Source organism: Pristis pectinata, chromosome 13 (genome assembly GCF_009764475.1).
Source record: "Pristis pectinata isolate sPriPec2 chromosome 13, sPriPec2.1.pri, whole genome shotgun sequence".
Classification (NCBI taxonomy): Eukaryota; Metazoa; Chordata; class Chondrichthyes; order Rhinopristiformes; family Pristidae; genus Pristis; species Pristis pectinata.
The window spans coordinates 42,085,337-42,100,832 of NC_067417.1; the positions used below are offsets into that span (position 1 = coordinate 42,085,337).

General features: G+C 43.1%; 1 protein-coding gene across 7 annotated transcripts in view; it reads left to right on the top strand.

Annotated features, from left to right (window-relative positions):
• Positions 1–1,454: 1,454 nt before the first annotated feature.
• The window catches only part of tradd (tnfrsf1a-associated via death domain), a 30,340-nt gene continuing 16,298 nt past the window's right edge, over positions 1,455–15,496 (top strand). The window contains exons 1-4 of one of the 7 annotated variants that reach the window (XM_052028537.1): positions 1,465–1,580; positions 5,806–5,868; positions 12,533–12,677; positions 14,437–14,705. In XM_052028537.1, the coding sequence (XP_051884497.1) occupies positions 12,542–12,677; positions 14,437–14,705 (405 nt within the window). In that variant the 5' untranslated portion in view covers positions 1,465–1,580; positions 5,806–5,868; positions 12,533–12,541. Of the gene's footprint in view, positions 1,581–4,965; positions 5,027–5,599; positions 5,619–5,805; positions 5,869–8,233; positions 8,346–10,028; positions 10,089–12,532; positions 12,678–14,436; positions 14,706–15,496 lie in introns of those variants that run through there. The other 6 variants (XM_052028536.1, XM_052028540.1, XM_052028539.1 and 3 more) reach the window with 6 other exon arrangements.

Here is a 15,496-nt window from a genome sequence, read left to right on the forward strand (position 1 = left end):
GGTGAAGAAGGCTTTTGGCATGCTGGCCTTCATCAGTCAGGGCATTGAGTATGAGAGGTCACGGTGCGATTGTACAAGACACTGGTGAGACCACACTTGGAGTAATGTGTTCAACTTTGGTCGCCCTGCAATAGGGAAGATGCTATTAAACTGGAAAGAGTGCAGAAAAGATTTACAAGGATGTTGCCAGGACTTGAGGGAGAGGTTGGGCAGGCTAGGACTTTTTTCCTTGGAGCTTAAGCGACTGAGAGGTGATCTTATAGAGGTGTATAAAATCGTGTGGGGCATAGATAGGGTGAATGTGCACAGTCTTTTTCCCAGGGTTGGGGAATCAGGAACTAGAGGACATAGGTTTAAGGTGAGCGGGGAAAGATTTAATAGGAACTTGAGGGGCAACTTGTTTTTCTTTTACAGAAAGGGTGGTACATATGTGGAAATGAGCTGCCAGAGGAAGTGGTTGAGGCAGGTAAAGTAACAACTTTTGAAAGACAGTTGGACAGGTCCATGGACTGGAAAGTTTTAGAAGGTTATGGGCCAAATGCTGGCAAATGGGACTGACTTGGATGGGGCATCTTGGTCAGCATGGACCAGTTGGGCCGAAGGGCCTGTTTCCGTGCTGTATAACTCTATAACAGCGTGGCTATCTAGTTTGGCAAGTACTACATTTAGAAATACATAGGGAAGTCTCTCCATTCAGTGGAAAAGATCAGTAAAGCGTTTCTGCAGTACTCCAAAGCATTGTAATAAGTACTGCAAGTATCAGTAGGTACTCCTTGTACCCAGGCGCAGGCAATTCACAAAACAATAAGAAATAACGAGACAAGTGACTGCCGACGTTGGTCACTTGGTTCTGAGAGGAGGCTCCACTGGTGCCTCTCTCAATCCAGCCTTCTTCACTGCATTTTCCTTTTGCTGATGTGTTTGGCACCACGTTCTCTCTCTCCCCTCCGCCTCCCCTTAGCCGTAGTCCACACACCTTACCTCTCTGTCCCGGTCTGATGCGAGGGCCGGGAGGGAGGCTGTTGCTAGGGTCAGCCCCAGCTCTGGGTCAGGGGGGGGTGGGGGATTCCAGCCGAGCCTGAGCTGCCCATCCTCGGTCCCACAATGCAAAGCGGCACGTCTTGGTGCCGTGATAGAGTGCTTGCACCACCGCTTTGCATTGTGGGACTTATAGTCATCCATTGGTATGTCTCTACAAGGTAGTAAGGCAGGTTTCAAATTGCTTCTGTTTAAGTAGTCTGACAGCCTGCGTGCAACATTGCAAATCCCCAATTTTGAAATTTGTAAAGGGCTCGCAGCTGGAAGGAATGTTTCATTCAAATAACTCACAGCAGGGTGAAACTAGGTCAAATTGTCGGAGGAGTCTAACCACGCAACTACGGAAATGACCCATGCGGATGTGAGGCTGAGAAGGCGGTGGAGAGAGTGTGGTGAGTAAATGGGGGTTAAGATCACTCGGGTTGATTTAACCACTAGAGGCCAGGCGTAACTGTGGTTACTTGAACAAAAGCCACGCATTGTGTTGGATTCCCAGGGGAAAGCGTCTTGGAGGCAGATTATTAAAACAGGAGAGCGAATGGGTAGGGGATTGTCTTATCGGTTATCAGTGTTTATCTGATTGCGTTCGTTATTCGCGCTGCACAATTCTTATGCTGGCTTGCAGTACCTAACCGAATAAAAACCTATTAGTCGTTTTATTTGTGTGTGGATTAGACAGGATATTAGGTAACAATTTATGCTTTTCATTTGATGTCCAGTTTTATTATCTCAAAACTTGTGACTTTGTTTTAGGAGAATTGGGTTTTTTGTCAACTGTAGAAATATTTACATTTGTGTAACACCTTATGGTTTTCTAACATTCCACAGTACAACAGGTGTAAAAGAAAAGTCAGCTATTTGTGTTCACACGCAGCAGCCAGGGAAATAACCGCGTTTTTGGTGAAGAGGAGAATATTGGTTTGAGCACTAGAATAAATCACTGAAAGTTGGTTAGTTTCATTTTTGTGTCCCGCGGATAACGCTGTATTGAAATCTCAAGCTAGTTATGGGATACTCAACCTATAATTTTTAGACGAGGAAGCAAATGTTGTAGCTGAAACATGAAACAGAAAATAGAATTGCCAGGTTATGAATCATTAGGGAGGTATACTAAGGATTGCTGTGATTTTTTTTGGCGCAACCATTATTTAAGTTTCTTATTTAAATGGGCTGTCAACTCGCAAGCTTTAGCTTCAACTGTTTTGCTAGTTTCTCTTTTTCCCACTCCAAAACAGTATTATAAAAACAGAAAGTGCTGGAAATACTCAGCAGGTCAGGCTGCATCTGTGGCAAGAGAAGCAGAGTTAATGCTTCAGGTTGAAGACCCTTTGTCAGTCAAAAAAAAAGCTTGTTAAGCTGCAGGAAGGATGGGGGAAGGATGCTGCCTGACCTGATTTCTTCCGGCTTCTTGTTTGCTGACTGAATGGGAGCAGCTGGATGGGGAGAATATAGCAAAAGGATATAGACAAAAGAATGTAGGAGTTGTTGTGAAATGCAGTGCAGGAGGATGTGCCCAGCAGGTCAGGCTGGGCATGTCCTCCACTCCCAGAGGGGAAAGAGAAGAGAAAACACAAATGAGGAGAGGTGGACAACTGATACAGAGAAATCAAGGCACCTGAAGTTCTCAGTACTCAAGGACTCGATGTTGAATTCTGCAACCCCAGAATCAATCCTCAAGCTCTTTCCTTCTTCCCATCTGCACGCTGCCCCTCAGCCATGACATGGAAGAATGTGGTGGCAGTTTCTATGTGGGGGGGGGGGGGGGGAAGTGATGATACCCAAATTGCCTTCACCACTACTTCACTTGATCTCTACATCGTCTCCTAAATTGTCAGCCTGCTTAATAGATGGCACTATGTGAACAGACGTTCCTCCAGCTAAATATCAGAAAGACTGAAGCTAGTGTCTTCAAACTGTTGAGACACGACACCGCAGATGCCGGAATCTGGAGCAACAAACCATCTGATGCAAGGACTCAGCGGGTCAGCAAGGTTTTGACCCAAAGCGTCGACGATTCCTTTCCTCCCACGGATGCTGCTTGACCTGCTGAGTTCTTCCAGCAGATTGTTTGTTTCTTCAAACACCTTGCAGGCAACAAACTTAATCGTGGCTTCTGGCAGTCATCTGGAACTGAGTCAGACTGTTTGCAATCTTGGTATTGTATTTGACCCTGGATGCAGCATGTATCTCTGTTGTTTAGATTGTGTTTTTCCATTTCTCTAATATCCCTTGTGTCTGCCCCTGCCTCAGCTCTTACTGAAACCCTTGCCCATGGTGTTGCATTGGAATGGTTGAGTCCAGGTGCCTGGTCACTATAAACTTGAAGTCAACTGAAATTGGTCATACTGCTGCGTGATAAATTACTCCTCATTCTATACTTCAGGGTCTCCATTAGCTCCTGATCAAATGCTGCCTTGCTTCCTAAGCAGTTCCCTGTTTTCACTCTGCCTCTCCCCTCACTTCAGCCTCATGCAGCACAATGACTCAAGGTATCTCCACTTAAGCATCCCCAGATATGATTTCTGCACTATTAGTAACAATGTCTTCAGCTTCTAAGCTCCGCAGTTCCTTCCTAGAAGCTCTGTGTCTTCATCCCTTTTCTTTAAGGTGCTTCTTGTATATTTGACTGTGTGTCTTAAGTTTCTATGGCTGTGTGATGATGCTCCTGTGAAGCATCTTGTGCAGTTTTTATACATGAATATTTTGTATAAATGGAAATTAATTCCATTTTTGTAATGGTTCAATTTGGTGAATGACAGAAATAGACACCTGAATCTCACCTTTTCAAAGCTGATGACTCTAAGTTTCTTTATAAATGAAATTGTGGATACCTTCAATGAGCTACAGAATCTACATCTAAAGGCTCAATAGTTTCTCAATACATTTTTAAAAAAATTTATATTCAAAGTTGAGTTCATTGTCATATGTACAAGTACATGTATGCACAAGTGCAATGAAAAACTAACTTGAAGCAACATCACAGGCACATAGCTTAAGATAAGCAGCATTCACAAGAAAAACATAAATTAAATATAAATTATACACAATTTTTACAAGAAAGAACACAAGAAAAACAAGGTTCATTTTAGTGCAAAGCGATCAAAGTGGTCATAGTGTTGCTCAACTGTAGTGATTAGGGTTGTGCTGGTTGACTCAAGAATGGAATGGTTGAAGGGAAGTGGCTGATCTTGAACCTGGTGGTGTGGGATTTCAGGCTTCTGTAACTCCTGCCCAATGGTAGCTGCAAGAAGGGGGCATGGCCCAGATGGTGGGGATCTTTGATGATAGATGTTGCCTTCTTGAGGCAGCACCTCATGTAGATGCTTTCAGTGGTGGGGAGGGATGTGCCTGTGATGTATTGGGCTGGGTCCACTACTCTCTGCAGCTTCTTGCATTCCTGTGCACTCGAATTGCCGTATCAGACCATGATGCAACCAGTCAGGTTACTTTCAGGAACCTATGGCACTATTGTCTCCATCATTTGTGTCCCAATATGAGGAGGCAGCTGAGAGGATGCCACTGGCCTGGACACTCTCGGATAGATATCCTCTGTTGGCCTGAAATAGCAACAAAAGACAAATTTCTGCTGGATGCATCAAGGGGAGACTCGGGCTTGGTCTCCTGTTGGTCACTTGTACTGTTTACTTTTAAACCATTTGTTAATCTTAGTTTAATCCCTGACTCGAAGTCAATCAGATATTTGGCAGCCTGCTTGTTTATGTTAGCTATAATTTTTTAATGGATTTTTAAGAAATATTAACGTGTGATTTTATTTTTAAACTTGAAATTTGATTTGCAAATCACCTAATTATGGGATAGATTAAGTTTGTTTGTTTTGCATATGGAGAAAACCTTTCCCCTTGAAGCTGTAACATTAACTGATACATAATTCCTGCAGGAATGTCATCACATTCATACTTGTATATCAGGGATGGTGGTGGCTCGGCTGGGAGAATGTTTCTGTGGCTGTAGCTCTGTCTTCCTCCTGGTAGGTGGCACTGTGGGTCTATGGTAAATCAGGTGATGAGTCAGGAGAATTGAGCTATTAATAGCTTGCTTTTTTGTAATCTTTGAAAAGACGCCCCTCCCAGGAATTGTAGCTGTTTAGTAGGGATGGGAATTTTCCTTCAACTGAAATCCAGGGTAGAGTTCAGCTGACAGCAAGGATTGTGATGCTGAAGGAGTAACTGTGTTAATTAGGGAGCTTGCTGCAATGGAAGAAGCCTCCATTGCAAACCAAGATGGTTAATTTACAAAATTTATATAATATCTTAAAGGTAATAAAAAAAACTTCCTTGGGAAGTTTTATTATGTGTAATCTGGACTTTGATCTGTGTGCAGTCTTGGTTTCCTTGTTTGTGGAAGGGTGTTAATGTGTTGGAAGCAGTTCAGAGGAAGCTTGCTGCACTGATAGCTGGAATGGGCAGTCTGTCTTCAGAAGGAAGCTCAGTCAGGCTAGGCTTGTAAATACTGAAGAGCAAGAAGGAAATTGATCCTGAGGGGACGACGGGGTGAATTTGAAGACGATGTTTCCTGTGGGGGAATCTAGAACCAGGGGCTGCTCACTTAAGACGGATAAGGTGAAATTCTTTTATCTCACTTGAGTCTTTGGAACTCTCTTCTTCAAAGGGGTGTGGCAGCAGAGCCTTTGAATATTATAAGGCAGTAGTAGATAGACACTTTGTGGCGGTACCCATAATATACTAGATAAATAATTGCTATGTAGCTGATTAAGTTAAAGAAATATAATTGTGTTATGTTCTTTAGATTGTGAAGGCCATAGGACGTCTGGTCCTAGACTGCAGGAAATCTAGATGATAAGTTACTTGGGTAAGTGTAACAGGATGACTCACTTATGATACTTAGTAAAGTAATAGCCTTTACTTGATGAAGTGATGTGATTCACTTAGATAAGTGTAGAGTAACCTGACTATAAGAAAATGATATATAAAGACTCACTGTGAGTCCTTGAGGGGAGAGAGAACTCTGAGGAAGACCTGAGAAGGCACCTCGATTGAGAGAACCCTCTATCTCAAGGAACAATGTTCTTTGTGACTTGTAAGTATGTTTCTTATTAATTGTATAATGATAAGATAGGAGTTAAGAAGGAGGATTGATTGTTATCTTATGTATTTGCTTTGATAAACTTAATTGCTCAATGAATTGCTAAATGCTGCAAAGACAATAAATATTACCTTTATTTTATTATCTTGAATTAGAGTCAATGCCTTCTTTATTTTAACCAGTAGAAATATAGTGCAGGTAGAAGGTAGATAATGAATCCACCTTTGTCTAGCAACCTGAGGCAGACCCTAGACCCTTTCTCTGGCAAGGAGAAGCATTCTTATTAAACCGACCACTGGTAAAGTTGCTAACCTCTGATTTAGCCTACCCTACCTACTCACACCCAATGAACTGAAGTAATAGGAGCATTTAAAGCCTATCCCTCCTTAGACTCAAAGAAGATCTAAACGTGGATAGAGGCTCCCGTTACATTATTTCGGGGATAACAGGATAGCGTCAGAGGAGGTTACCCAGTGATACCGTCGCAACTTGATAAGGAAAGGTTACTAGGAGTGGGTGGGAATGCAGAGTTGAATTTACAATCAGATCAGCCATGATCTTATTGAACAGTGGAGGAGAATTGAAAGACAGAGTGGTCTGCTCCTGCTCTTAATTTGTATGTTTGTAAGGCTTTATCCAACAAAATTTGACTGTTGTTTAAGACGAGAAATGCAAAAGCTTAAACCTTCCCTCTCCATTTCATTAAGGAATGTTTTAGAGGAGGAGAGACATGCTGTTGGCATGCCAGCCAAAAGTGACATGAAGGAAATTTAAACACACATGGGTGAGAATGACATCTTTGAGGACTGTAGGCCTGAGCAGACTGTGAGGGCAAGATCACAGAGGGACTTAACACTAGGAAGAACATAAGTTCTGTGCAATCTCATGGCAGGTAGTTTATAAGTTGCACTTCTCGCATTGTGAGGCCAGATGTAGGTTGGAGGAACGACACTTCATATTCCGCCTTGGGACTCTCCAACCTGATGGCCTCAACATCAATTTCTCTAACTTCCGGTAACCTCACCCCTCCTTTTCTTCCCCCACTCCTTTGTCTTCCCTTATTCCTGTGGCTCCCTTCCCCCACCTTGATGAACTGCCCATCTCCTCTCCTCCCCTCCCCCATCCTTTATTCCATGGTCCACTGCTCTCTCCTACTGGATTCCTTCTTCAGCCCTCGGCCTCTTCTACCTATCACCTCTCAGCTTCTTACATCTTCTCCCCCTCCCCCACCCACCTACCATCTCCCTTTCATCTGTACTCGCCTATCCCCTGCCTGCGTGCGCTCCTCCCCCTTCCCCCCCCCCCCCCCCACCTTCTTATTCTGGCTTCTGCCCTCTTCTTTTCCAGTCCTGATGAAGGGTCTCGGCCCAAAACGTTGACGGTTTTTTTTCCCTCCCTGAATGCTGCCTGACCTGCTGAGTTCCTCCAGCACTTTTTGTGTATTGCTCCAGATTCCAGCATCCGCAGAATTTCTTGTGCCTCCTTCTCAGTGTTACCCAGTTGAAGTTCACATGCACGGGCTCCTTTGCAAAGGGGACAATTGCAGGGCACCCCATTTTTAAAGTTGTGATATTCTGAAAGGAACCAAATGTAAATGTGTCTTGAGAGTAGAAAAAGCGATTCTGCTGTCAACCTCCACAGCAGAAGGCACTAGTTCTCTTTTATGCCTGTTGATTGAATTGCTCCTCACCCTAGGTACTGTATTATTCTGTCTGAGTCAGGGAAAGAGCTCAGTGACCTGCTGCTCTGAAATTGGGCGGGTCAAACTTGCTCAATCTGCATGTTTTCCCAGTGGAGCATCCAGTGGTTCCTCTGGTCTGCCGGGCTGTGCCACAGTTTGCACGTTCTTGATCTCAGCTGGTCCGTCAAGAGTCGGCTCCAAACTAGGGAAGCTAGAAATTAATTATACACCACTAGAGGGAGAAAAAAGCCAGGAATAAGGGAGGCTTTTTCTAAAAATGTAATGAATGTGCCCTGACATTTGGAAGAGGGAGTGGGAATTACAGTTTGCGTGCTTGCTGTAACTGGGAGTTGTTATAGAAGGTGGAAAGAACATTGTCTGCCTAAGGCTTGAGCAGGAAGCTTGCTCCATTTATTTACCGGATGTACCCAGAGCAGGAAGGGCCTGTCCAAACATTGCACACTGACGGAGCTTTGAGACTGCAGTTGGAAACTGCCGGCATTTGCTTGTACGTAAATACCGTGCTGCGTGAATGGACATTGGGTTTGGTGAAACAGTGCAGGTGGGTTTTGGTTTGCTGTGTCCTTAGGTGTTCCTTATTGTCCTCTTGTAAGTGTTGAGCATTTATTGTCTCTCGCCTTTTGCTTCAGGGTACCAATTCCAATTCAGTCTGACCAGATGGATGACAATTTTCCCATCCATGGGCCATATGGTTCCCTGTTAATGAGTAGCAATGGCAGGCCTGTTCCAACATAAGCCATCATGTCGAGTGGATCAGGGCAGAGTTATTCCACAAACCCTTGGAATACAGGAGCAGTTCTGGACACAACACTTTGGAATAATATATTAGTGTGAAGAGTGCAGTGTATAACTTTACCAGAACAAAATTTTATCTCTAATAATCTAATTATGATTCGAGATAACAAAAGTCGGGCTCATTTTCCCTAAAATGAAGCATATTTGATTGAAGTTTTCATGGTATTAAAGGGAATTGACGATGCAGATAGAAATACATTTGGCTGGATGTTGAGGATAATTGCTTTGTCTCTCAAGAGTGAAGTTAGGAAGGTGAAAGGGGAACTTTCCTAGTGAACCGACCCTGACATGTTTTATGCAGTGGGCTCCTATTGACGCCTGTCCAGCTGTAGGGTCGGGTGATCCAGAGTTTGTGTGGAGATCCCCTGAGACACAGTTGTAAGGGGACGTTGATCATTGCGGCACAAGTTAAGGTTGGTAATAGAGAAGGGAAAGGAGCAAGCTGAAGTAGAGCTTCCAGTGGGAAGAGGCAACAAAAGTGGGAGTAAAAATTGACAGGTAGCTCTGTGAGGGAACACTGAGATTGCTTTAAGAGAGATTTCAAATGCAAGCCAGAGCTCTCTGGGTGACAAAGGAAAGAGAGCTCGAAGGGTTCACGTGAGAAGACTAAATGTAATAAACTGAGAGGGTAGCTGAAAAGGAAAATGAGATGGGCAAAGAGAGGAGATGAAAATAGTGCAGCTAACATAAAAGGGAACCCAAAACCCTTCAGCATGCATGTAGTAAAAGGGGTGGGGCCAGTTAGGAACTAGAAAGGTAACCCATGCACAGAAGCCACTAATACTTAGTGAATCCATTGTGTTGGCCTTCACCCAGAAATGGTTGCTGCTGCTGTCTTGGAAGGAGAAGCATTGGATGAAGTGAAAATTGATGAGGAGGAGGTAATAGGACAGCTAAATTAGTTACCTAATCTGGATGTGATGCATCCTAGGTTGCTGAGAGAAGTGTGGGTGGTCAGTCAGAAGAGTTTTGCCTTAATCTTAAAGTCCTCTGCAAATACAAGGGAGGTACTGAAGGATCGTGTTCAAAATACATTGCAAGAACCTGTCCAGCAACTATAAACCAGTCAGTTTAATCTCTGTGGTGGGGAAGCTTTCAGAGGTGTTAAACAGGGTAAAAGAATTAATAAGCATTTGGGCAAAGTTAGTTTGGCTAATATCTAAATGGATTTTCAGAAGGCATTTGTCTAAAGTCCCTCATGAAAGTCTGGTTAACGAAACTGAGGCCATGGAATAAAGGGATTGGTGGTAGTTTGGATAAAAATCAGCCCAAGGGCAGAAAGCAGACTGCTGTGGTAAACAATTGTTTTTAGAATGGAGGATGGTAGACTGTGGCTTCCCCAGGGATGTGTGTCAGGACCACTTCCTTTGATGCACGTTAATGACTTGAAGATTGGTGTATGAAGTAAAATATCAAAATTTGCAGACAGCATCACATCGAGGTTAGTGCTGAGCTGCAAGAGGATGTGGATAAACAGCAGATTGGGCAGGTAAGTGGCAGCTGACATTTTAATGCGAAGAAGTTGAAGGAGTAAATTTTTCACACAGAGTAGTTGGTAGAGCTGCCAGAGGAGATGGTGGAGGCAGGAACAGTAACAACATTTAACACAGGTCCTTGAATAAGGAAGGCATAGAGGGATATGGAATTAATGCAGGCAAGTGGGATTAGTGTAGGCAGGCATGATGGTCAGCATAGAAGTGGTGGGCCGAAGGGCCTGTTTCTCTGCTGTACAACTCTGACTCTAAGTGTGAATGAGACGGTGTCAGAAAGAGAGGCAATAGAGGCTAAATGACACAGTTCTCAAAAGGACCTGAATATCTAAGTGTTGCTACTGTGAAAGATTTGTACATGTTATGAGTGATTGGTAAAATTCGTTAGATATTGGGCGTCATAAATAGAAGTGTAGCGTAGGGAAGCAGGGAGGTGAAGTTGATTCCTTATAAAATGCTGCTTAGACCACAACTGGAGAATTGCATTGGATTCTTGTTGCCACACTTGGGTCCTAGAGAGGGAAGAAGGATTTTCAGCTGCAGGATGAAGCTGGGGTTGTTCCTGGAACAGAGAAAGCTGAGAGATTTGCAGAGGCCTACAAGGTGATGACTGGTTTAGATGGTGCAGGTGAGAGGTTTGTAAGGTTACGGCGAGCCTTTCTGCATTCTCCATCCTCACTTCCCTCAGGTTTCTAATGGTGGCTGTGTTGAGGACTGGGGCAATGGATTCAAAATGGTAGACAAAGGAGGGCTGGACAGGGCGAATGTGAGGGAAAGTAACTTTGTTTGCAGAGAACTGCCGGTGGGAATGCTGGAAACTAAACTGCTGGGGCTTTGAAAAGGTAATTGGATAGGTAGTTGAGGGAAAGTAACATTCCAATGGGGAAAAAGGACAGAATAGTGCACTGTACTATGAGCAGGCATGGACTCGATGGCTTCAGTGACCTCCCTCTGTGCTGTTTGGATTCATTGATTTTCATAAGTCACTGAAACCTCCAGGTCAAACCCAGAGAACAGCACTCAAAGAACTGCAGAAATTTGGAACTCCAATAATGGGGGGAAAAGAAATTGATTGATGCTCGGTCAGTTGTTAATTGTAAACCTGGGCAAAATCATCAAAAGTTATTGAGAGATATAGGGGAAAGGAAAAGGTGGTTGGAGTTGGGTCACAGATCAGCCTTGACCTGATTTGGTCAATAGTTCCAGATGGTTTGAGCCTGAGGGCAGAGTACATGGTGCACCACTGTATGAGCATTCAGGCATAGTTTGACCAGCCGGAGGTGTAGAATTGTGGAGTTGGGTTACAGATCAGCTTTGATTCGGTTTGCTCTTAGACTAAATGGAGATTGTTTGCCTGGTAACATGGCATGTAAGAAGGTTAAGGCATTCTCTCTTGTTTCAAATTAAAATTAACTTTGTAGCTTTATTGCCCTTTGAAGGTAAATGGTATCTTAAAAGTTGCACAGACTTTTACCAGTATGTGTCATTCTTCCAATTTGCACACTGCATGGCATCCTCCTGCTGACCAGCTTCATGTCCTGGTGTTTGCACAACCAATTGTCAGTCTGGTGATATGTTTGACTGTTTACTGGGTCACAGAAATCAATGGTTGGGTTGAACCAAGCTGCAATACTGCAGTAAGCAGCCTTTGAATCGAATAGCAGCCATTTCCACTTCCTGTGTGGCCCAGTCTTCACAAGTTCTGTCCTCATTTAACCTTTTAATGTGGAGACAGGCAGGCACATGTCTGGTATGTGTGCCATTGGCATGTTTAAATCTCAGCCATTCTGCTAATTCACATGGAGTACATTACAGGTGTGTGTGGGGAGGGAATGAAGGGTTAAGTGAACATTGAATTGGTTTATTATTGTCACATGTACTGAAGTACAGTGAGAATCTTTGTTTTGAGTGCCATTAATACAGATCATTTCGTCACATCTGTGCTTTGAGGTAGTACAAGGGAAAACCAATAACAGAATGCAGAACATTGTGTTATACTTATGGAGAAAGGGCAAGCAGACAATAAGGTGCAAGGCCATGACAAGATGGATTGTGAGGTCAAGAGTCCATCTTATCGTACAAGAGGTCCGTTATAACAGCTGGATAGAAGTTGTCCTTGAGCCTGATGGTACGTGCTTTCAGACATTGCATTAAGTTTGCTAGTTGACATCTAGTAGCAGAGCTTCACCAATGCACCTCTGGCTGATTACATTGGCTTTGGGGCTAATTAACTCATTGTGGGCAAACCTCAGCCCTTCTGTGCCTGAGCATTGTAACAGTACTCATAGTTGACAATGCTGGAAGAGGATCTGTGTTTCTGTACATGACCGCTGTAACTGATCTGTGTGTGGATTTAGTTTGCCTACCATGTCCCTAGTCCCAACAGGGCCCACTTCTTGTGTGATCATCGGTGTGGATAACTGCTCTACTTTTTCTGTTTTAGTGACCGACAATGGACCCTGTGTCTCCATGCTGGGTAGGCAGTGTGTTTCTCTTCATCCGTTCAGACAAGGTCGATCTGTCTGACCTCTACCGAGACCCACAGATGCAGCTGAAGATTTATAAAGCTCTGAAACTATCTCTTGCAGGTAAGGTACAACTTTCTGGTGCCTGTACTAGACTCTGTCTTTATTTTTTTGTCAATTAGTGTAAATAAGCTGCATTGCAAGATGATCTACCTTTTGTCCAATAGTGAGTGCAATATGTTATGAATGGTCAGTGGCATACCTGAAATAAAAAATGAGTAAACTTTGTCAGTCCATGATTTTAACACCTCTTGAAGGAACACTTTGATTGTACTTTATTGAAGCAAAGTATCAGAGTATTGCAGTTAACAGGTTTTCAACATCTAATGTTCCATGTTCCAAATTGGTATTTAGATTTTGAAAAACAGGATTGCTGGGAGATAGTTTATCAGGTCTTATTTGCTTTAAAAGCTGATTATTTTATTTTCATTACAGCAAGAACTTTCAGCAAGATCACAGCTGTTTAGAGATCTGCAAGATATGAGTAATCGTATTCAGGAAAAGGTCCACTGATCCAGCCAGAGCCATAAAAACATCCTGTGCAACACTGTACAGACACCCACACCACCAAATGCCTTTGAGAGAAATGACACAAAAACCCAGACGCTGAGGGGAGAAAGTCAGGAAAATTCCTTTAGGCAATCAGGACTTGATTAAGAGATGGCTCCCGCCTAAGTTGACATTGTGCATCTTTTGTACAAGCTGATCTTGGTTCTAGCTGGAAACAGATTCTGGCCTCTGTTGGAGTAATTCAGCAAACCATGTTCAGCACACAAATTAGCAACCTGTACCAAAAGTTCACTGTTTTCCCAGGATAGAAACCACAGTGGATTTTTCACCTAAATTTGGTTTTGCATCACTTGTAAGAATGTTATTGTAGAGGTGGGAAGGAAGTGGAGTTGAAAACTAATGGAGAAATTTGGGGAGGAAGAGAGATTTGTAAAGTTAGCTACAGAAGGCAGTGAGACCGAGCAGGAGATGAATAATGATAGAGAGCTGACGATAATTGGTGGGAGGCAGGCTGGGAAGAATTGCAGGAAGATGCCCTTTTTTTTGAGGAAAACAAAACCAAATTGCTGAAGTTAGTCAGAAGGTCAAACAGCATCAGTGGAGACAGAACCAGTTAATGGAGGCTCGGTCACTGAGTGTATTCAAGGCAGGTGGATGCATGTTTAGATATTCAAGAGATGAGGGCTCAGTGCATCAACAGGGACGAGGTAAAAGATTAGCTATGATTTTATTAAATGCTGGAGCAGGCACAGAAGTGCAAATGGCCTACTCCTGTTTCTTGTGCTCTGATATTAAAAAGGTAACAACAATGATAGCGTACTTTAGAAAGCCCTTGGAAAAAACATCACATGGGAGATTTTTAAAGGTTAAGGGACAGGAATTAAGTATCTAATAAAAAAACTATTAGGGTACACACCTTGGTGCCATTTTTTTCTAGAGTGAGAAGTGAAGGGTGTGTGCCACAAGGCTCGATATATTGTGCAAATCAATCATTTAGATTTGGCCTAGAGGGAGTTGAAATTTACAGTTGATGTTAGCATAATAGAAATCAAAGGTTCCTTTAGAAGCACAAAGGGATACAAAAAGGAGGGAATTGGCTGAGAAGTAGCAGATAGAATTGCTAATCAATTCAAATCCAAGAGCTTGGAATTTGTCACTGGAAGCTACAGTGAAGGTGGGCCACCTTCATTGTAGCTTCTAGTTAGTTTGTGTTTCCAGTGACAATTCCACGCTCTTCGCTTGCGATTTCAGGAGGCAAACCAAATCTACATCCAGCTTGTGTAAGAGTGATCTCTTGCAATTCTCTTTGCAGATGCCACTGGCAGTGGTGGAGGTTATGAAATCCTGAAAGTTTACGGAAGTGTTTTTGGACTTCAACTGAAATTTACAGAGGAAGTAAAATGCAGGAAGTTTCTCCACAGTTACGAAAGAGGCAGTCTCCAAGAGGCTTTAGTGTATCACTTTCAAACCCAGTCTATCCCCAGTACAGCTTTCACAATGGAGCTGAAGGCTGGCCCAGTGACATTAGACGATATCCTGAATAAGCCAGACAGCTGCATAAAACACATCAAGGCAAATGAGGTAGGTATAGAATTATAGCATTTTACAGCACTGGAGGAGGTTCATTTGATTCTCTGCAAACTTTTTTTTTAAAAAAGAATGCTGTCCAAATTAGCCCCTTGCCCTACCTTTATCCTATAGTATGTAAACTCCTCCTCCTCCTCCAAATATATGTCTGACTGTCTTTTGAAGGTTTCTGTGGAAACTATGCTTTAAGGCAACATCTTCCAGTTCTTAAAACCTTCTGGAAAAAATTCCTCCTTCTCTCTAATTCTGCAAAGTATTTTAAATCTGGTTGCAAGGTGACAAGGCTGGGGGGAGACGGTCTTTTGGTTGCAATATTAAACCTCCTCAGCGGGAAGTAGCCCAACTCAGGGCACTGCTTCAGAGAACTGTCACTTGATTGTTTCAGTGACATTTCCTGAGGGGAGACTAATCAGCCGGTCATTATTGCATTGCTGTTCTTGGATCCTTATGCAAATTGGCTATATTTCCTGTGTTACACCAGTGCTTATCCTTCTTCCATGTTATTTTCATCCATTGGCACCATGGAAAGGAAATTGGTTGGGAAACAGGATTGTGGAGCAACTTTCAGACTGGAGGGAAATGATGTTATGCTGACCTTCAGGAGTTGGTATTAGGATCACTTTTTGATCTGTATTAAAGAGCTCAACCTTGGCATAAAGAGTGTGATTTTACAGAGTGCCAATGAGCCAAATATCAGAAATGTAGTAAACAGTTAGGAGCATGGTAAATTGAGAAGGCTGTGGAAAAGGCAGATGGGTTCCTCCCCTTTACTCATAGGGGAATAA